The sequence below is a fragment of the Apus apus genome, chromosome 6 (assembly GCF_020740795.1).
Source record: "Apus apus isolate bApuApu2 chromosome 6, bApuApu2.pri.cur, whole genome shotgun sequence".
NCBI lineage: Eukaryota > Metazoa > Chordata > Aves > Apodiformes > Apodidae > Apus > Apus apus.
Window position 1 is genome coordinate 21,410,713 of NC_067287.1, and position 22,442 is coordinate 21,433,154.

The 22,442-nt window shown below is 36.5% G+C and overlaps 1 protein-coding gene across 2 annotated transcripts; it reads left to right on the forward strand.

Annotated features, from left to right (window-relative positions):
• The first annotated feature begins 12 nt into the window (after window positions 1-12).
• Window positions 13-18,576, forward strand: HAT1 (histone acetyltransferase 1). 2 transcript variants are annotated; one of them, XM_051623711.1, is made up of 11 exons: window positions 13-34; window positions 1,105-1,176; window positions 3,710-3,785; window positions 5,367-5,487; window positions 10,558-10,737; window positions 10,962-11,083; window positions 11,584-11,688; window positions 12,026-12,132; window positions 14,709-14,860; window positions 16,187-16,303; window positions 18,178-18,576. In XM_051623711.1, the coding sequence occupies exons 2-11, from the start codon at window positions 1,116-1,118 to the stop codon at window positions 18,343-18,345; spliced, it is 1,209 nt and encodes a 402-aa protein (XP_051479671.1). In that variant the 5' UTR covers window positions 13-34; window positions 1,105-1,115; the 3' UTR covers window positions 18,346-18,576. The 2 variants fall into 2 exon arrangements, with proteins under 2 accessions (XP_051479671.1, XP_051479670.1); XM_051623710.1 differs by having other exon boundaries at window positions 19-100.
• Window positions 18,577-22,442: the final 3,866 nt, after the last annotated feature.

The window sequence follows — 22,442 nt, forward strand, 5'->3', positions numbered from 1 at the left end:
GCGGCGGAAGCGGAAGCGTGTGCGCTCATTTCCGGTGAGTGGGCGCGCGGGCTGATTCGTTCTGCCCGGGCGCCGCCGCCGCCGCTCGGGGCAATGGCGGGTGAGTCCCGGGGCCTCGCCCCGCTCGGGGCCCTCCCGGGGGCTGCCCGTGCCCGCCCCGTCTCCCTGGCCGCGGCGCGCGCAGGTCCGGGCGCTGCCGGCTCCTCCGCGGGGGCGCGGGCCCCGGTGCTGCCCGCGCCGGGGGCGCCGTGAGCGGGACGCGGGGCAGGGAGGGGTGTGGGCTGGGGAGGCGGGTGCGGGGTGCGGCGCGGAGCTGGCCTGGCCTCCCGCAGCGCTGCTGCTGCCGCCGCCGCTGGGCAGGCCGTTGTCCTTGGGCTCCGGCCCCGCGGCCGCCTGCGCGTGTCTGCGGGTTTGCTGGGGGTGGGGAGGCCAAAAACCCGAGCTTGTTTTCCCTTGGGGTTTACTCTTTGAAGTTAAAGGAAGAACTTTCTGATGAGATTTCTGGAATGAAAGGAGGGCTGGATTTGTAAAGTGTTTAAAAATACCTCGATAAGCGAAACGTGCTTGTGTGCTGGATTGTGCTTTGAAAAACAATCGAGATGCGCCTCGTCTGTTACTTTGTTCCACACCCACTCTGGAAGAGAAGTGGTAACTGGATAGTTCCTGATGGTATACGTGCCGCTGTAGTTCATGAGCACCTGTTTATTACTTAATACAAACACTTAAAGTGCCCTGAAACATGTTACTTAACATGTTCTTTAAAATAAACGTTTGTTAGATCGACTTCTTAATGCTTTACTTAAGGCTTTAAAATATGTTTTATTGATAATAACTTAGAACATTTAAATAATATTACAATGCCCTTTACTCTCAGAAACTAAAAGAAAAGATACCTGTGGTCTGTTTTCTAGTTCCAGGAAAATGTTTGTGGTGAATCTCTACATTTCTTTTACACTGCATACCATATTGTAACTTTTTTTTGCTACTAGTACAGTATTTTTGGTGGTGGTGTGTTGTTTTCTGGTTTTGAAAATACTTTTCTCAAGACATTAATAATAGTGACACATAGACTGTACATAACTTTTAAAAAATAATAATTTTCAGGACTTACTGCTATGGAGAAGAAGCTGGCTGAATACAAGTGTAATACAAATGAAGCAATTCAGCTCAAACTAGGTAATGTCACTTTTTTATATTGTGCATTTGATACTGGAATATTGTACCTTAAGAAACTTACTTATATCTAAATCCACACAGCTTTTAATACGTATTTATCAATGTGAATATACAAACACTGGAATAGGAATTAATAGTTTAGTTCTGCTGATACTACTGCAATTAAAGTACAGCTGTAGAAATTCAGTTCTGTCTCTGTAGGGATGTCATCAGCAATTTATTATGTTACCTGAGCCCATTGGAATTAGATCTTGTCTTATTCTCTTGAGGTGTTCATTATGGTATTTTGGTTTCTAATTCTTATGCTGTGGTGCAGTCCTAAGTATGGGTCTTTTCATGGTGACCAGAACAACAGAAGTAACTTCTCAGCATTACAAGTATCTAATAATTTGTTTAACATCCTTCTATTTCCTCTTTCTTTGAGAGCAAGAAAAACAACTGAAAAGTGGTGGTGGGGTTTTTTTTCTGCCTGAGCCCCCCAACATGTGGATTACACAAGGCGTTTTTAATGAAAATTGTTTACAATATGACAATTAATAATGACAGTCTTTTAAGAATTGTTTGTTGCTCTCTATAGCTAATTTGTGTACTAGGACACCCAGAATTCAGTCACAATTACTGAACTCTTGATGGACTTGGCTAAATCTAAAACTTATGTGCAGTAGTAATAACTTGAAGAATAAGGCATACCTGTCAAATTTTTAATTTTTAGCAATTTTTTTTCCCTTGAGCAGTACAAATACCATCATTTATTAAGAAAATAAAAGTAATAAGCCTGTTAAGCATTTTTCATAACTACTGCTAGCCATCTGTTCAATATAGTTTAGTAGCCATAATGTCATTATAGAGAAAATACTTAGTTTTTTAAGCCACTGATACTGTGAAGTATTGATCTTCCTCTTATTGTTATTTCAAATAATTATTTATGACTAGATATAATATTTTATTTTTCTCTTCCATCTTTCTAAAACCAAAGGGAAAAATTAATGTCATTGCAGTGATTTTTGTCTATAGAAATCTGAGGAGCTACTATATCAGGTTTCGGGGAGACTGCTAGAGGGTTTTTAATTAAGGTACCCATTGCCCATTTTGGCTAATATTTTTAGGTTCCTTTTTTTTTTAGTGAGTGTAGATAATCAACATACAAACTATGTTAAGAGAAAAAGATCAGAAGCTACAAAATGATCCCATTAAAAAACAAACATGTAATTCCCACTTGCATTTTTCTCGTTGGGTTTTTGTTGTGTTTTTTTTTAAACTCTGCTACTTTGAAATCTGTTGCTCTCTGAATTACGTCTGGGAAGACAAGAGCAGCCATTCCTTAGTTTTTAGAGGGCCAAGCTTTTGTCACTCGGATGCTCACCATTGGCATTTTTCTCTTTGAGTAATTCCTTTCTAATTATCAGAAAACTGTTTTTTGTTCATCTCTGCTTTTACTGGAGCAAAGCAGCAATTAAGCTCTTCCATATTCCACCTGCTTTTTAAAAGAACCTTTAGTAGCAATATTAACTCCCACACTCATGCTCATATTATATTAACTCATTCAAGATTAAAAACGTGCAGCTGTTGTCTTGAGTTGCAATTGCCTTGTTAATGTGGCTGAATTGTCACCTTAATGTCCAAGTTAAGAGTTATATCCCTTTCAATTGTAGTAAATTTTTTTAAACTGCAAATACAGAGAGTATATTTGGAAATCAGGTTTCTCAGTCTTCTAAATTTTTTTCTTGAAAATCCTACTTTTATCTCTAATTTCATCCACGAGTCATAAATAATATATTTTATGATGGGAGAACTCCTGTCACAGTTGCTGTGGAGCAACTGTTGTAACTCGATAAGCACAAATAAAATGCTAGTTTGGTACGTTACTGCGTTTGAGTAGATGCCATTGTAGTAACTATTCTGTACATTACCAGAAGAGACCTTGTTTAATATTAGGCTTTGAGGAAAAGTAGAGAATCGGGGGGGGGGGGGGAAATCACTAATATTTTGCTAATGCTGGTACAAGTTTGGTAATGTTGGTACCAACAGTTTAGTGTTGGTGCAGTGCATAAGTGCTGATTCTCCAAAACTTTATGTGCATTTATGTTCACATCAAACATTTATTTCCATTCATCACTCTGAAAACCCCTGCAGGGAAGTGTTCTCACCTGCATGAAGGAGAAAAGTGGCAGAATGAGAAGGCAACATTGATTACATGATCTGTCTGGCTTATTGTGGGGGCATCCAGCTGGGCAGTGTCCTCAGCGTTGAAGGCAGTAACATTCAAGAGACGTATTTTAAATGTATGCAAATATACATCTGTGTCCATTTCTCCGTTTTATTCTGCTTAATTATTTTACTTCCTCAGATCATATTATATGCATCTAAATTGCACAAGATGCCTTTATTTCATTTGTATGCCAGCCAAATGTAAATAGGTTCATGACTAAAGTTGTCTGACTCTGTAGCAGAAGAATGTATGAACATCTAGAAAGGCATCTGTGGATAAGCAGACTGAAGCTGCTGACTTGGTTATGGTCTTTTTTCTTCTCAGTTCGTTTTCCTGAGGACTTGGAGGATGACAACACAACATTTAATCCAGAGTACAGCCATCAAGTGTTTGGAGATGAGTAAGTTATCATAGAATACCAGACTATTTACTAAGGAAGTTAATATCCACAGCCAAATTAATAGGTCTGGAAGAGGCAAGCTGCTTTCAAATTTAAAAAAAAAAAAAAAACAAGCCCAAGAAATCCTCCTATACCAAGCTATTTTGAATAGCAATACAGCAATACTTCAGTTTTATGACTGTAGAGTTAGCAAGTGGCCTTGGTGCCAAGCTCATAGAGTTTGAGCCTGTAGTCAGGTGCTGTTTTTAAGGCAGACTAGCAGAGGATGACACCTGATTTTGCAGTCAGAATTACTCATTTAAGTGGTTGTTTGTCTAAGATAAAGGCAGAATTATAAATTCTTGCGAAAAACTTTTCACAGTTACGTGTTCCAAAAACCCCAATATCTAGCAGCAGTTGTTCAATTTATTTTTTACTCTTACGTGGGAGTTTTAGTTGTGCTGGTTTTGGCGCATGGGTTTTGGTGGCTGTTCTGGGTTATTGACTGTTAACTGTATTGAAATCAGTGTATTTTATCTAATATGTACACTTATAACCAGCTCAGCATGCAGGGATACAGAAACTATATAAAAGCATTGTTAGTTTTTTCAAGTATGCTGATTTAATATTGTAGAGAAGTTAGCCACTCTGTCCTTAAAGTGTCATTTAATGTTTTCAGTAGAGTGATACTCGACAATCTGGCCATAGTTTAAAACAAACAAAACTCACTAAGGAATATCCACGTGGACATATCTGTGGACTTCTTGAAGTAGTTAAATTTCTTAATTTCCAGCTCTTTTAAAAAGCATTTGAAGTACTCCAAGTAGGATAAACTACCTATATTCTCAATCTTATTCTGACACTTGCACTTCCAGTTTTAAATTATAAATGTGCTACCATAAAAGAAAAATCTGTATGAAAAAAAACCTTTCTTTGTAAACATTACTGTACTCTGCATTTGAGTTTTTTGCCTGAAAAGAAATTCTCTGCATTTCAAGACAGTGTAGTGTTTATGTTCAGGCAACTCTTTATTTTCCAAGTGTAGAAACAAAAAAAGAGCTTTTGTAATCCTTACCTGTTGTGATTTTTTTTTTTTCCCACGTTCACTTGGTTCTAGTTAGATTGAATAACTATATAGAAACTGTCCACCAAAAACACTTATTGCTATGACTGATTGTCTGTGTTATACAGTATAAATTGCAGTACCGTATTCCAAAATGCTATACTGCACTGCAAGGTAAACATTACTGATCAATGAATATAAATAAGCATTAATTAGCTCTAAGTTATTGAAAAGCATACATGCAGTATTAGCTTTTTCAGGTAATCTTTCTTGAGCTGTCATGGTAAGGGCACAAACTGCCTTACTGAGTTCAGGAACATGTTCTATCTCTCCACTAGAGGAGCAAAATAACTGGTAGAAATAGTGTAAGGCGTTATCTCTGTCTAGATAGTGCACATCCAGTTTGATTCCCTTTTCCTATCAGGAAGCTTTACTCACTGGAAGAGATTGTGACCTTCAAAGCATATTAAATGAAAGCTCTGTGATGTGAATGCTTTGCTGGGCATAGAGTTCCTGATTGTTTTTTTCTCCTTCCTTAGTGAAGTTGCTTTTGGCTACAAGGGACTGAAGATCCTGTTGTACTATATTGCTGGTAACCTCTCAACACTCTTCCGCATCGAATATACATCTAAAGTTAATGAAAAGTTTGACTGTGTGGAGGTAAAGACAGAACCGGACCTGCACTTAAAATATTATTGAGAAGGTTCACTTGGGACAAAATTCTATGTTTAGTAATTGCCCACCCAAACATGGCTTACGTTAAAAGCACACAAAGCTTCCTTAGTTGCTAAACTGAAAAAAAGCTTTGAACTTAATCTATATGTTTTCCCATTGTTCCTCCTTTGACTGCAGTACAATTTTCATGTTAACTGTCTCCAGGAGGAGGACTAGTATTCGTGGGTTTTATATTGAAAATAATTCATTAAGAAGGAAAAGGAGGTTTCTGTAAACACTTTGTGAGGTAGGACATGTGGCTGTGTCTCTGTAAATGGCCAAGAACAAGTAAGGCAGAAATGAGATTAGAAACTTCTGTTTAGGTATCATGTGTGCTTTATTTCATACTTACAGGAATACAATAGAATTACCTGCATGATGTTTTGTTTCACTTGGGTGTTTTTTATTTTTTTCTTTTTGCCTACAGGTTTTCTAAGCTTAAAGAATACTTGTAGAAATATTTTATTTTCTCCTTCTGTCTGTATGCTCTCAGAATATTTTTTGAGATTAACCCCACAAAAGCTAAGTCTTTCAGCCAAGTGAAGAAAGGTGTATGGGTCTTAGAAAAGGGAATAAAATACCTTCTTAACAATGTTTTAAACTGTTAAATACTTGTATAAGTACCTGTACAGTTATTTAGAACCCCATAGTTTTTCAGTTTCCTCTGATGCATTAAGAAAAGTTATCTGAGTTTTACTTAGTTATAAGGAAGAAACAATTGAGTTGATTTCTTTCCAAAAGAGCTATTCACGTGGTTATTGATGAATCTTCATAATATTCTGTAGTGTGAAACGGCTGTATGTTTGCACTGACTTCAAGTTACTCTGCCTGAGAAAAGCATTTTTTTTAAAAGTAAACATCTTTGACTTCAAGCTGTATTTCAAGTTCCTAATTTCATCCAAGTTTATTTAAATTTTTAAAGGCCTAGTGTAAAAGAAAAAATATTGGAATTTCTTTTTTAAATTACTTTTAAAGATTTGCCCTTCCTTGTTCTGAAGTTGTATTAGAATATACTTTGTTCTACACGCTAAGTGCCTGGACATGTCTGAAATACTTTTGAAGCTAGGGCAACATATCTTAGGAGTGAAAGGTCATGCTCTTCAATCTTAAGAAGGTTTTTAGAAATAAGGGAAAAAGGAAAGTCTGTTGGCAAAGTTGTAATCGTATTAAAATCAAACAGTCCAACTTTTCACCAATAAAATGTCCAAATCCTGTCACAAGAGGAATCCATGCCATAGCACTTTTTTGCTCACAGTCTGTTTTCTGTGACAAATGACAAAGCCACTTTACCTTGCTTGCACCTCCAGAATTGTAAACAAGTTCTGCCTTGCCCTAAGCACACTGCAACTTTTTTGACAGCTCACAGTCCTTGCTTCTTTCAAGCCCTCTTTCCTATACTGAATTATTATTATTTTAATTGCTTAAGAGATTGAGATGGGGCCAAAAATGTATACTTTACAGAACAGGCTTTGACTGAATTTGAAGAATGTGGTGGCTTACCCTGTGCTTCTCTTGGACACTGTACGGCCATATAGGTTGCTCGTATGGCTGTATCTAAATCTTAGTAGGAAAAAAGATATGGTTGTTATCTTGGTCTGCATTTGTATTTGCCATTAATTTAACCACCTTAAGATATTAATGCATTTGCAGAGATTAAAACATAAGCTGTCATTACAGCAGGATGTTAATTTAAATGCATATTAACATATGCTTTTCTAAGTTAACTGTTTGGTTGCTGATCTCATCTCATTCAGGGTAAACATACTAAGATGTGAAGTATCTGCCATAGATGACAGATAGTCTTTGTGCTGGGAGTAGATAGTGTTTGGGAAAGGACAGCAGTTTCTGCCTTTAACATAACTGGTTACAAGTGAGAAGTTTGTTTTAATGCTTTGAAATGTTATTCACATCTTAGGATTTTATAGCTGAATACCTATGTGAGCTCATTCAACAGCAGCCCGTTTTACTCTGTGCTATTTGGTTCTGTTACTGCTAAAGCAGCTGCTACAATCTCTGCTAGGAACTAACAAATATTGGCCCAAATACCACTTTTATTTTCCCAAGATCTTTTCAAACATGAGGTAAAAAAAAATCCTGAGATGTCAAGAGCCAGTCAGAACTCAGTCATATTTATGCATCTTATTATCATCATCTTCCTAAAGATGGATCTAAACTAAGTGGGGAGGGCTCAGCAAAGTATGATAATGTTTTGAACAGAAGCTGACACTTCATTTAATGAAAATAGAATTTATCCCTTGGGTGGAGTAAATTATTTCAAATATCTAGAGAGGGTGCTTTCTTCTAGTGTAAATATTAATAGCATTGACCTCCAAATTCCTGCTCTGAGATTTTCAGCTGTTCTAGTATCTTCCTTTTCATCTGCATTTTATGGGGTGGGAGAAAGTATTTTATTAACCTCTGAAACAGTCTTTACTGTAAATGTATTTATCTTGCTTTGAAACTCATCTAATACATTTGCTTTATGCAAAAGTTAATGTAAAGTGTAATATTGAGCATACTTTTTAAAGCAATAGTACTTATCACTCCATTGCTCCCCACTGGAATTAATACATAAAATTGCCAGAGAAATTAATCTTTCAAATATGTTTCTATAATTATTTTAAACTGTAATTATATGAAATATCATCTACACGGAACACAAATGTCATAACTGCCTGTTAGTACAAGATTAATGTCTATATTAAAATGACCCACTCACACTGAGGATTCTGGGATTTCTGCTGTAAAAAAGGAAGATCTTGTTAACTGTAAAAGTAACTGAATATATTTTCCTAAATTATGTCAGGCCTCATTTCAATGGAAGAGACATTTTAGGAGATAGTAGGTGAAAATATGTTGTAGTCATATAGAACAAAGAAGGATTCTGCTGCTTTATTTGCTAAACCTCTGTTGGCATAATTTAATTCTATTTTGTGGAAAACAAGAATTTTCTGTGGTGTCAGCCAGTGATGGTTGCATTATCTTACATGCTTTCAGCAGGTGGAAGTTTGTCTTCCTCCTTAATGCTAATGAAAAAACTTTCAGATGTGAGTGGAACAAAATTACTTATTTACCTGAAAAGGATGAATATGCCATATGAAGTATTATGTATCTTCCACATGGTCTGAGTTACTGAACTGACACTTGGAAGTATTGTTTTAATTCTAGATTTTTACATGCCTTTTTCAGCTATAAAATGAAAGTCACTGCAGATTCCTAGTTTTGGTTTCCCACAGATTTGTCAGCAGTGCAGACTTAAGATCTATGTAAACAATACACTTGCAGTTAAAAAACAAAAACAAAAGCATTTCTCAAGTGTGTTCCATACAAATACTTTTTCTTTATGTAATTCATTGATTCTGAAAAAAAAATGGCCAATTCTATGTAATGCATTTAAATCAGTAAGTGTAAAGAAAATGTTTAACTAATATTACTTTAAGAAAAATAGCAAAGGTTTGAATAAATCTCCATTGTTAGGAAAATGAAATGGATGTAAAGATTGTACATGTTTTAACTGGGTTCTTCCACCAAGTATTGTAGAGCTATATTTTAACTGCTTAATAGCTCTCTTTACAAATAGAAATATAAATGTTGGTAGTACCAAACAATTTAGAATAAAACTTGTTTGTGCTGAACTACATCTATCTTTCTCTACACGAAAAATGTAACTGAATGATAAAGTGCTATTCATTTGCAGGTGCATTGCTTCTACTTAAGGGACTATGGTTGAAAAGACAGGAATTAGTAGCATGTTGTATTAGCCTTTTGTAGTGTATTTTGTTCTAAGCATCTTAATTTCCCTGTTTTGAATGCTAAGTAGCAAGGGTCTTGGTTTAGAACTAATACCCATCATGCATGTAAACGGTGTGAAAGAGCTGCTTAGTAAGTTAACACAAAGTGTTCTTGTGTCAGTCCTTGTGGAAATAGATACAATACAAACATTACAGCTGAACTCACGGCAAACTCCATTAAGTAAAAACCTGGATTCATTGTCCAGAGGAAAGTTTGAATTGAATGTAAGCTCATTTTGTTGAATGTAATGTCAGGCTTTTAGGGGTTGTATTGAGGAGTACGGTTTTGTTAAGTTGAGACCAATTCATTAAGTTTTATTGCCTGGTGAGAAGCAGTAATACGTTATTGTGAAACTTCATCAAATATTCATGGTTAAAAAGAAGTAGTAAATGTATTCAATCAAGTGGTCTTTTTGAGGTCTGAAAAGGATTATGAAGTCTGCTCAGCTGATAGTCTCTAACTTTCCCTTTGGTTATCTGAAAAGAGTAATGTCTGAATTTAATTTTACTGTCAGAATATTTCTTGTTCTTTGCAGTGTATTAGACTAAAAGCCAAATTTCTTGACAGTATCCTTACATTATATTTTTATGTCAAACTTTGTTTTCAAAATGTTCTTTTATTAGAATGTGGGGTGTTGTCTTCAGAGTTAGTAATGTTTTGCAGCTGATCCTGTAGGCAGACATTTCAAGCATAGACATAGGGATGCAAGAGTGTGCTAGTTTCCTGTTTGGGACTTAACCGTTTTTTGGTCTTTGTCCCTTTTCCTCCATTTAGTTCTATACCACCTAGTGCCTCTTGTAAGCTGCTTGTTTGGGAACCTGAGTTTCACAAGGCTGTGTAGCATAGTCTTGGAGAATTGCTGGCTGAAAAGTCTTAGCTTCTGAATATACTGCACTTTCAGAATAGCTATCAACGCAGTTGGGTTTTACTTGGACAGATGTAACTAGCTCTAAACATAAATATGTTCATGAATTCATGAGCTTTTTGATGCTTACAGTGGATGGATTGTGACCTTTCTGGATCTTGCCAGTGCAGCTCCTTTACTTGCTAGAATGTCACTACTGAACAATAGGAAAGCTTGCTTTTTCCTTTTTCTTTTTTTTTCTTTTTTTTGTTTAACTGTTAGGCCGTAGCATCTCTCATTAATTTCTTATAGCACAATAGTGATATGAATGCTGTCTTTTTCTAATCTTCACTGATCCTGCCCCCTTTTGTAATCTCCAGGCAGACGATGTTGAAAGTAAAATTAGAGAAATCATTCCTCCTGGTTTTTGCACAAACACAGATGACTTTGTGTCTCTGCTGGAGAAGGAGGTCAACTTCAAGCCCTTTGGAATGCTGCTACACACATACTCAGTCCATAATGAGGAAGCCGGTGAAGATATAACATACCAGATATACAAGGTATGAAAAATAAGTTAAACTTCTGATTTTGTGCAACCAAATTAAATTTTATTTTGCAGTGATGTACTTTCAGTAGTTTAGCTATAATAAATACTATCATTTACCAGTTTAGTACTATTTTAAACATGGCTTTTGATACTGTAGAATTTAATTAGGTTTTGCATATTTTTTTCCTCTTACATCTGTGATAGGCTTCACCTGACTTCTTCTGGCTTTTTCCCTAGGCTGACATGACATGTCCAGGCTTTCGAGAATATCATGAAAGGCTTCAGACGTTCTTGATGTGGTTTATTGAAACTGCTAGCTTTATTGATGTAGATGATGAAAGATGGAACTACTTTCTAGTGTAAGTACAGTTCTAAAGCAACAGTGGACCTTATTACCTCCACAAAGCCTGCATTTTAATTGTGGCTGGCCAATTATTGGAGCAGTATAATGATATTTTTCCCAGGAATGAAAAACTATTGTTTATGAGGCTTGAGTTTTCCTCCATTATGCTTTAGGAAAGCTTGAGAATGGAGCTGAATTAAATGCTGTTGTCCGTTAGAGCCCTGAATGTAGGCTTAAACAGTAAAATGAGCTTTGCCTGTGTTTTCTTTTACTTGCCATCTATTCATCTTTATAATAGGCAAGTGTACTGAAGTGCTGTAAAGAGGCCTGATTTATCCAAGTTGCTGCACACCAATTAAGTGAATTGTACATTCAGAACATAGCAGGTGTACCCATTGGGCCCTCACAGAGTAGCTTGCTGACACTGAAAATTCAGATGGAGAATGGAAAAGAAAATGGACACTGCATGGGAGCGCGACTGTAATTGACCTGCTTGGCTTTCTGTTTTATCTGCAGATTTGAGAAGTATAATAAGGATGGAGCTACGCTCTTTGCGACCGTAGGCTACATGACAGTCTATAATTACTATGTGTACCCAGACAAAACCCGGCCACGTGTAAGGTAATTGGCGGCGTAACTCGTGCCTTGCCTTTTATTTCAGAAGAGGGAACTGCTGAAGTTCCCAATACTTGTTTATAATGGTGTTGATTTGTTTAAAAAAATCCCCATTATTAGCTGGCTATGCACTGATTTATTTCATTGTTCCCTTCTTGAAGCAGAGGGAGTCTCAAACAGGTTTGGAATATTTAGCAATTTTAAGACTTAGCTAAAAATTGTATTTTAAGATTGCTTCATGTAGCTTAATCAAAAATGAAATAGCATTTCAGTTTTAAGCCTTTACATTATAATGTTTGCAAAAGCACACATTTCAACTGAATATGCATTCCTTTGTCTGTAGCCAGATGCTGATCTTGCCACCCTTCCAAGGAGAAGGCCATGGTGCTCAGCTGCTTGAAACAGTTCATAGATACTATATGTCTTCTCCTACAGTACTTGATATAACAGGTTTGTTTAAAATTTTTAACTCCATCAGTTTAATAAGCAACTTCTATTTAGCATTCACAGGTTGTTAGCCTGCAAACTAACTTCTGTGTTTGTCAGAATTAAATAGTCTTTTGAAGATTTAGCTTCAGCTCAGTTCAGGATTAATAGTACCCTGGTTTACAGAAGAACTGTATATAATGTAGCTCCTTAAATCCTTTACTTGAAGAACAGCACACCAGGAAAATTCAATCCCTAGCATGAACGGATTACCAGCTAATTAGACATTTTATTGTGAGATACACAGCTGAGTTTGCCAAGAGATCGAGCTTTGTCAAATACCTTGTTCAACTTACTCCTATTAGGCAAAATTCAAAATTGGAGGGGGACATGACAAACTAAAATAGCATCTTAATATTAGTGTGCAAGCCAAAATGGTACAGACAGTACAAATCTGTAGAGAATTTCTTCTCCAGGAGCGCATATTGCTGGCTAGAGGCACCAAGGATATTAGAGGTGTGTGCACCAGTATGTAAAAATTGAGAAAATGGCAGAGGGGGAAAAAGCGTGTATGTGTATTTAAAAAATACAGCATAAAAAATGTCTAAAAACACTACATCTGTCCAGTGGTTTCAAGTAGAGTATAGGAAAAAATGCAGTTCAAACACATGACTCAACCATTCAGTTCTAGGTGTTGTCTCAGACCTCCTTGTTGAGAGAACACCCCCATTCTAATTAAAATACAATAGAATGCTTGCTTTCATATAATGCATTGCTGTGGGATAATCCTGTCAAAGTAATCCACCTCATTTTAATCCAGTTCATAGGAACCTAAGGAAGTATGACTTTGTTTATGCAACAGGAAATCACATGCAGCATGCATTTATTTTCCTCTTTTTCACTTAAGTAATACAAAGCTTTATATAGCTTTTATAGCTGAGGATAAACAAAGCCTAAACATGGTACTTGCATAAATGGTATGACATGTTTGTGGCTCAGTGCCTTAAACACAGGGTTGTAGTAACAGTAAGTGGGCACTAAAATTGGTTTTAATTTCTTTATGGAATAAAGCAGGAGGAAGCTTGCAGTGTCTGCATGGCACTCAAGTTATGGAAAATAAGGCTTTTACAAAATTATTTAATTTTTTTTTGAGGGAAAAGTCAGGATGGACAATCTTGATATGGCGAGAATATTTTGTTAAGTAGCACCTAAAATTGTGAAGTAACACCTTTAACCTTTATCAAGAGAGGAAATTAAGGTCTAATTAACATCTTGGAGAGAGAATGCTTTTTTTAAAAAAACTACTTTGGAGTTTCACATTTACAACAAATATTTTGTTCTGCTTATAACCTGTGATCCTAACTGACACTTGTGAAGTGTATGCTGCTAGTGCTCGCTGTACAGAAACTGCCTTGTCTGTCTTTAATCTGAGTGGAAAGGAATGGAATCAATTTTATTACAGCTTCTCCAATCTCTTTTGCAGAATAAGTGCTATATGACTCGCCATACAAGATTAGGCCACTCATACCAAAAACATTTGAACTGATAGAACCATCATAAGTTCTCCAACCAAAAAAAATAATGAAGTGCTGGTTGAGCAGTGCTGTGTATTCACAGCCAAAACTTCTGTCCCATTCCTTCTTGGTAACTTACTAGCTTTTGATCATCCTTACACTGCAAATTTGAACTACTTACAGCGGTCCTCAAAACTAAAGAAAAACACAGCTGGGATATAAGTTGTTTAACAGTAAAATCCATAATTCCAGTCCACAGAAAAATGAATGCTGGGAGGGAACATGACCCTGCTACTTATTTATAGTAAGCCTGTTCAAACAACTAAGCAAGGAAGAAAGAAATTTATTCACAACATAGTAAGCATTTTCCTTTTGCATAGTTCTTAAGTGGTAAAAACGTTGCATATGGGACCATGTTGATATTCTCCAAAGCTAGTTCTCAACTTTGCTTTTTCTAAAGCAACAGTTTTGATAGTTAAGCTACCGTTTTAAGCACGGAAGTGACTTGAACTTGTAAATCAGCTTTTGATAAGGTCCTTCCAGCCCTTTATTTTTGGATAAGCTTGTTCTTTGGGTCGTTGTACCCTTTGCTATCTTCCTTTCTAACAAAGACTATGTAAGTTGTGGTCGAAGTATCTTTGGCTAGCTTAGTAATATACAGTAGGATAGTTTCACCAGTCTTTTTCTACATAATTAGTGTTCTAGATTTTCTACCACCCTGTTAAATACAGACTAGATAAAACATGCAAGAAAAATAGTTTATACAGAGTAAGTTTCTCTTCCCAACTAGTTAAGCTGGATTATACATGTATATTGTCAGTCTGTTAGCATTGCTTATATAATCTTACACAGTGTTACATACATAAAATATTAAGTATTTATTTTGCAAGCTCTTCCATGTCTATTATCGAGCATCTAAAGCTTTGAGAGCAGTACTTAGGCACAGTTAGAGTAGTTAGCACAATTGTTTGTGTACTGATGAATACTGTGCCTGCTTTTCTTTTCCATAGGTCTCTGTAATTACGTACCAGAGATGAGGAAACAAATTATGCTGATATTAATTCTGTGCTTTTTTCTTCTTTCTAGCTGAAGATCCATCTGAAAACTATGTGAAGCTAAGAGACTTTGTTCTTGTAAAGCTCTGTCAAGATTTGCTTTGCTTTTCCCCAGGAAAGTTAATGCAAGGTTTCAGTCAAGAAATGGTGATGGAAGCTCAACAAAAACTGAAAATAAATAAGGTATTGGAACAGTGGTAGCTGGGCGTATTATTATCAAACTAGTACAATAACAATTTAAACATAGAGGTGGAGACTTGGGATTTATGCATTCTGAAGTCTTTCAACAGATTTTAGGATGTATCTGGAAGGCAGATACCTACCTTGTGCTCTTAGATAAATGCTCTTTTTTACCTACTAATGCTGATAATGTAATGTTATTTGTCATGGTTTCCATTTATTTCTATTTATGCAAATAACAAGTAGTGTTTTTGGAATGCAGTACACTAATGTAGCAAACAACTGCTACTAAGGCAGCTCTAAACACTTGGAGAGCTAAATAGTTAAATTGAACAAGTAAATTTGCTTGTAATCTCTGCAGTAAGTGATTAAACTCATTAGTGAGTATGGTAGTGAAAAGGCAGTGTTGCTTAATTAAAAATGTATTTGAATGTGGTTTAATGAAAACTTGGCTTGAGAGATGGGAGGTGTGAAGCCATATTCAAATGTGTTCATGAAGATGTTATAGCTTATATAAGGAAGCTACATCTGTAGCCTTTTACATCTGGTGTCTTAAATCTGAAAGGATTAAGTTGAGTTTGGTTTCTTTTAACAGTATCAAAACATGTCCTGGGATAGCAAATGAACTATCTTACTATTGTTGTGTTACTCAGCAAAAAAAATACTTGGTCTTCAATTCTGCTTTCATACAGATTAAATAGTTACTAGTAATATAGTAGCAATATGAGTCTTTTTTTTCATCCCAGAAACTGGGAAACAGTAGGTTTTTCTTCCTAGACATAATAGTAGCAGATCCTGGTTCCAAAAGTGCTTCAGTTTTTCTTTTTACTAATTGTTTCATTTTCTTCCATAAACAGAAAACTTTTAAATGTTTTTGCTTCATTCTTGTATTTAGGACCTCCAGGGGGCCTTGTGAAGGGCAGTAGGTATATGGAGAACATTAAAATTAGCTAAGTAGATACAGTTTAGTAAAATACTGCTGAATGTCACTCTTCTTCCAGTCCTTCAGTTCTTTGAAGTATTCTTGGACTCTGGCTTCTGGCCTTGCTGATGCTCATTTACAGCAGGTCCTTGCACCTCTACAGCTGGTGCAACACTTTGAGAGATCAGACACTGGCTGTGTGTAAGAAAACGCTTTGGAAGGGAGGACAAGAATTTTTATTCATTTAACCCATCAGACAGGGGGATAGGTTTGACAGAGGCTTTGTCTGTGTCTCTGTCTTCTGAGAAGCTGAGACGCTACTCTAGTATTTCGATATTGCTCCACTTTGAGTTCTATTGAGTGACCTCTTTCTTCAAGTGTGTTTTATTCTCCTTTCTGTTCATTAGCAACACACAAGACGAGTTTATGAAATTCTCCGATTGCGTGCAACAGATATGGGTGATGCAGAGCAGTCCAGAAGCTATCGGTTGGACGTTAAAAGAAGACTGATTGGCCCCTATAAGGTGTATATGACTTAAGTATTATTATTTCAAGGCTAATTATACTTGATTTTACTTTCATTTCCATAAATGTAGTTGATGTCAATTATGTTGCCAATCAACTACTATTAGTTATGCAGTGTTCAACTGACATACAGATGCAGAGAACATTAATGTATAGCAGTGCTGAAGATCCTGTACTTGGTTCCTGACTGTTTCCTGCCCAGTTCCAGGAGCAAGTTACTACTATGTTCTCGATCTACAAGAGGCATTATGCCCAAGTAGGCTTAAGGAGAGAAAAAAAAATACCACTTTCTTGAAAAGGTTAATAATAGCAGACTGGCCAAAAATTTGAAGAGATAGAAATGTGGTAGTAAGTTTACACTGCAGACCAGGAGTAGTTTATATTCTTGTTCTACGTGTTAGCTGGGTTTTAACAAAACAGCTTGCTAGAAGCAATTGAGCTATGTCAATGTAGAACTCTATGCAGGTGGAATATAAAATAATTTTAGCAGTAAAGTTCAAGCAAGTACTAAACTTGGTACAAAGTAATTTTCTTTGTTCTTAAGTGTGCTTCTCAGGATCTTCAAGAGAGTTGGCCTATGTTGCATAAGCTGACTCTTTGAGATACAGATTTATTTTTTTTTAAATCCTGGGTGCTAATAGTATCACTCTTGGTATTCAGAGTGAAAAAAACACAAATTAATCTAGGTTTATTGCTATAATTTGTATGTTAGCTACTCTCTTCCAATTCACTTGCTAAGCAAACCAAAACCCTCTTGGAAAAGTTTCACAAAGTATGAGAAGTACCTTGATTAGCTTGCAGGGTTTCCTAAAGCAGCACTTAACCCTGTTAGACCAAAAAAAACATGATACATCTATTCCCCTTGAAGCCTTCACATTAGTGAAGAGACTGTTGCTAAAAATACTGAGATTTTTGTATATATGGCACCACTAGATTGCAATGACTGACAGAGCCAATATGTTTCTCTATAAGTACTACTAAACCAGGACATAATAGATTTGGTATCTTAATGAACAGATCACCAGGTAGCTCAAAGAGTGAGCAGCTTGTGAAATTTGAGTTTTACTGTGACTTCTCCATTTCTGAAGAACTCTTGTTTTTCATGCACATCAGTGGACTGTGCTGGTAGACATTTCTCCTTGATCATGTCTTTGTTCTTCATGTCATCCCTTTTGGAAATAAGTGCCACTGCTGTTCTGCTTGAATGGAAAGAAACTAAGGAACTAAGCAGTTCAGAAATGGATATCAGCTGTATAAGAGTATATCTGAGGACAAGGAAAAACACCTCAAAATTAGTTGGTATTTAAGGGACAGGTAAAAATATCACATGTGCCACAGCAAGGGGAGCTCCTCATCTTTACAAATGTTTATGCTTGTAAATAATTTTATTGCATTTCAACCTTGCTACTGCCAATCCCTGGTAACTTTTGAATAATTTGTAAAAATTTTTCAAGTATTTTCTGTGTACAGAAGACATAAAATTAATTATTGATAAGTCAATTATGGAGAAATTAGTTGGCTGAGCAGCCTTATAATGGGACACCAGTGCTGTTAATGTCAGCGTAGAACTAAATATTCTCATCAGTCTTCTACAGTCTAGTTTTCCATGTCATATCTTCAGTAGTAGAAGTACCATTAGACCTAATCTGTTTGGTTAAGGAAAAACTTCAAAACTATTTTTCACTGGTTCAATGGTAATAGAGGAGCTATGAGGCTTTCACAGAAAAGATGTCCTAATCAAACACTGTTACTGTTTTTCTTATGATTAGGGACATCTTAAAGAACCAGATACTGAAATTGAATACATGTAATTCAATCACATTTTTTTATTATTGTTGGTTGTGTTCAAACTACTGTTTGTTTGATTGCTTAGAAAAAGCAGAGGGAACTTGCCAAGATGCGAAGGTGTCTAAGACCAGAGGAGCTGACAAATCAGTTGAACCAAATAGACCTAAACATGCAACATGAACAACTAGAAGAGAGCTTCCAGCAACTTGTTTCAGATTACCGAAGAGTCCTAGAACGACTTGCACAAGCATGAGGATCCTGCCTGTACAGGAAACTTGCTGATTCCTAGACAGTGTTGTAAAGCACATCCTTAATTGCCACTTAACTGCAAAATTCTCATGTGACGTTTTAATCACATTAAAGTTGACTTGTGTTTCTGTGCGTTTTGAATATTTTCTATTTTTGTGTTGTAGATTTCTAAATGTTGTACTTCAGATTTGGGGGCACTTATTCCTGAATAAACAATGTAGATTCTCAGATAGCACTTCAGTTGTACAATTTTTCTTTTACCCTTCCCTCTTGCCTTAAGACTTAATAGATACCTTAATAGCAAGTTAATACACAAATCTAAGCAATATAAATATTGCATCTTAAATTTCTCCTGTTGATCCTCCTCAGGCTGTTCTTTTATCCTGTTGTACTGTGTAAGGCCTGTGTACTCTTCAGTTTAATGTCACTTGAGCAGGTTACAAGGCTGGTTCTGTGGTCTGGCTGGCACATTTCCTGAGTACAGGCTTTTTACCCTTTCTTAAAAGTGGATCCTGTTAGGATCCCCAAGTTTTCAGGTTCATGATTCTATGAAAATACCTCACAGTTGGGGAAACAGCCAAGACTTTGTTAGGACTACAAAAGCACTTATGCTAGTGTAAGAAAAATAAATCTGCAGGAAACAAGTGTCTTTATATTGTTAATTGACTCTTCTGCTATCCATTACTTCTCAGACTTGAGGTTACTTCTTAAATATCCTGTCCCCTCCTTATAGGAAAAATAAATACGCTGATTTTTCTTTACTTTAGACTTTGCATGGAACTGATTTGTGTTGACCTATAATGAAGAGGGCTTAATCTGAGTAAGGATCATTGAAATGTATTGTTTGATGGCCATAATGGGATTGAGGTCCATCTTTCAAAAATTGAGTTGGTAGATTGATAGTTCTCTACTACCATCTCATATGATGTAGAAAAAAGCATGTTTTCCTTTAAACCTGTGGATTTTATTATTTTCTATTAAATTATTTTTAGAAATTTTCATTATTCTGGCTAGGATATCTTGTCTGTATAATACAGATGTACTTCATTACCCTATATCTATTGTACTAATTAATAACAATTTTTAAAAGACTCCTCCCATTGTACTAATAGGCCTGAAGGTAAGTTGTGGGATTTGGAGGGTTGGGATGGGATTTTTTGTTTGGTTGGGTTTTTTATTGAACATGTTCTTCAACTGTTGGTGGTAAGCCAGAAGAGGGAGAGCTGAACTGAAGAGTTGTGCTTAAATTTGGTTTCTGCATAGAGGTCTGGGATGCTTCTGGGGAAGTCTGCACTAGAAGTGTTACTGAGGCTGAAGCCACTCACAAAAAAGCTTAAGCCCTTTAAGAAACTGCAGGACTGACAAGAAAAACAGTCTAATCAACTTTGCCTATTTGGGGAGATGGAACATTGCTTTCCTCTTAAGTTATTTTTCTTGGGAGTAGGGGAGCGTAACAAGGTAGAACACTGACACTGTCCTTTTCATCCCTCTAGTACCTGGTGTGGAAAGGGAAAGGAGGTTTGTCTGCTGTATTCCCAGGTTATATGACTGTCCTGAAAGGGCTGAGAAATGTAATGAGAAGTAAGCTTGATGCTAGGTGTAGTGAAGGTTGCCGTGTTCAGTTGATGGTGCAGGATGAATATGAAAGAAGCTACTGAGCCAAAAGGACAAATTCACTTTCCTTAGACTAATGGTTAAACTCTCACACAGTGATAAGGGCAGATTAACCTTTTCATAACCTGTAGGAATGATTTTTTCATTTATATGTTGAAGCTATTGAAAGAAGTGAGCTAGTGCCTCCAGTTCCCTTACTGGTGAAGGTGCAGTCTTAGGCTGAGCATGGTTTCTCCTTCCATTATAGGCTGGGAACACTAAGCTGTTGGGATGTGCCTGTGGACAGTAAAACTTAGGACCTGGTGTACAGGAACTCTGTTACCAATTCTTGCACCAAAGCTATGAATAAACAGCCTCTTGGAGATCTAGAAACTTTGAATCCTGCAGTCCTGCAGCAGATGACAGTTTCTGCAGCACCGCTGCCAGGAAAGACCATGTGAGTACTCCCTAATCCATTACAGTTAATTAAGCCAATTATCTGAAACAGCCTTCATCAGCAAATTAAACTAGCCCTGCTGACTGCCTGAAGCAGTCTAAGAAGTGTCTGGACTATCCTTTGGCAGAGAGAGGCAATAACCACTTCTGTAACAGCTAGAGAGCAGTGATACTGCTTGGGGACCATATCCCTGTTTAGTTTGGTAGGCTTTTGGGGTGAGTCTGTTCAAACTAACATTTGGAGAGTAAGCATTAATGGTAAAGTTGACTAACCATTCAGGTTTCATTGGCTGCTACTAGAGAAACTCCTAGCTTCTGACTTGCCGGTTGGCATATTTTGTTCCATGGTTTCAAAAGGCTAGAAAAATTTACCTGGAAGCCAGCTGCAGAATTCTTGTCTCTGAAGTACACACAGCAGCAACTCCAGCTATTCAGCAAGTGGTTTATGAAATAAAGTTTAATACTGTTCATAAAAATCTAATAAGTTCTGTGTAACTCCTGTTCATATTCCAGTATTAATGTAATTAAGATCAGGGACCTTCTACTATATTTAAACAAATACCAGTGTAGTGTAGAAAATAGCATAGCTATCCCTATAGCACAGCTATCCCTTGAGTATTGTCTGACTTCTGTGTGCTGAAAGAGGACCTGTGAACTAATAATGCTGAACTATATAGAACTGCAATTAGATACTGGGGATATCCTCTTTTGTGGATTTATTAGCTGATGAATACTGAGGCTTAGTAGCAAATTTTCATCTCTCCATGTTAGGAGTGTAGGAACTGGATAGCTGCAGCTGAATCCTATTAGAGCCCTCTCCTATTCTGGACACAATACGACACTAAAGTAATCCTAGATAAAACTATTTTTGTTGAAACATATAATCTGTTATCCTAGGTTTCTTATTTTGACCTGCTATTGTTCTTCTTTTGAGTTATTACACTCTAACAGGAATTTAGAGCAAACACTAATAACAGGTTTATGTGATTTAATTTATAACTTTTTTCTGTATTTTTAATAAATCCAGAATCTTCAGTCATTTCACTCAAATGTCAAGTGAAACTTTGCACAATTTACAGAATTTTAAAGAGTTTTGTGCATTTTAATTTTCTTTTCAGAATAAGCTAAGTATATTTAAATTTCATCATTGTAGTCACTGTTGACATTAGGCTGCTGGTTTGCCCTTCCACCACTTAAAAATCCAGTCACAGCAAGAGTGAATCTACTTGAAGGAAATCCAGTATCTAAAGAGTATCTAAAATGGTGAATTTAGTTCAATTGGTAGAGACATTTTCTTTCTAGGTAAGGCTATTGTCAGTTGTGCTAATACAAGATTTTGTCCTAAGAGGTAAATCAAGCTCTGAGAAATGTTTGTTTAGAAACCTGGGTCAAACAAATACAGTCTCATGTATTCTCTAACATAGAAGTTACCTACTGCAGATACTAGGAAACAGCTTCTAGCTTGACAACTAATAACCTGAAGAAATAAGAGAGTAACTATTGCTTCAGAACTGAGAAAGCAAGCTACCTGAAGCTGCAGGATTTGAAGGACACTTTAACTGCTGTAGAGGGGGAATAAAGGTCTAAGTAGCTGAAGCAGCATCTTGGGCAGTAAATGTCTGTGCCTCCTATGAACAAACACACAAAGCTGCTATGTGGCAGTTTAGGCAATTCAAGACTGACCTATTGTCTCTCTCTGCAATGTCAGCAGGAGGGTAAGCCCACGTCTATACGAAGGATTTGTGTCTGCTTATATAGATGATTTTTTCAATTTCTTTTTGTCTCTCACTGAGACTTTGTTGCTCTCTATGCTTCTCCTTTATCATATTGTATGACTGTCAGACACTACAAGGCTTGAAATTTTTATGTTGCATATTTTGCTGTTTTACCATTTCTCCCAGTGTCAGTTCTGACCAGTTTTCATCAGTATCAAACTGACAGACCTAGAAATACCTGTTATATTTGTAAGTCTATTGCATAAAAGAGTGGAATCTCAGCTTTCAAATTTAAAAATATTATTCTGTAACACTACGGCTTTGTGAAACATTGCTT

Coding starts and splice junctions, on each gene's coding strand:
- HAT1 (XM_051623710.1), top strand. Junction 3,786..5,366: donor CATCAAGTGTTTGGAGATGA/GTAAGTTATCAT, acceptor CTCCTTCCTTAG/TGAAGTTGCTTTTGGCTACA. Junction 10,738..10,961: donor TAACATACCAGATATACAAG/GTATGAAAAATA, acceptor CTTTTTCCCTAG/GCTGACATGACATGTCCAGG.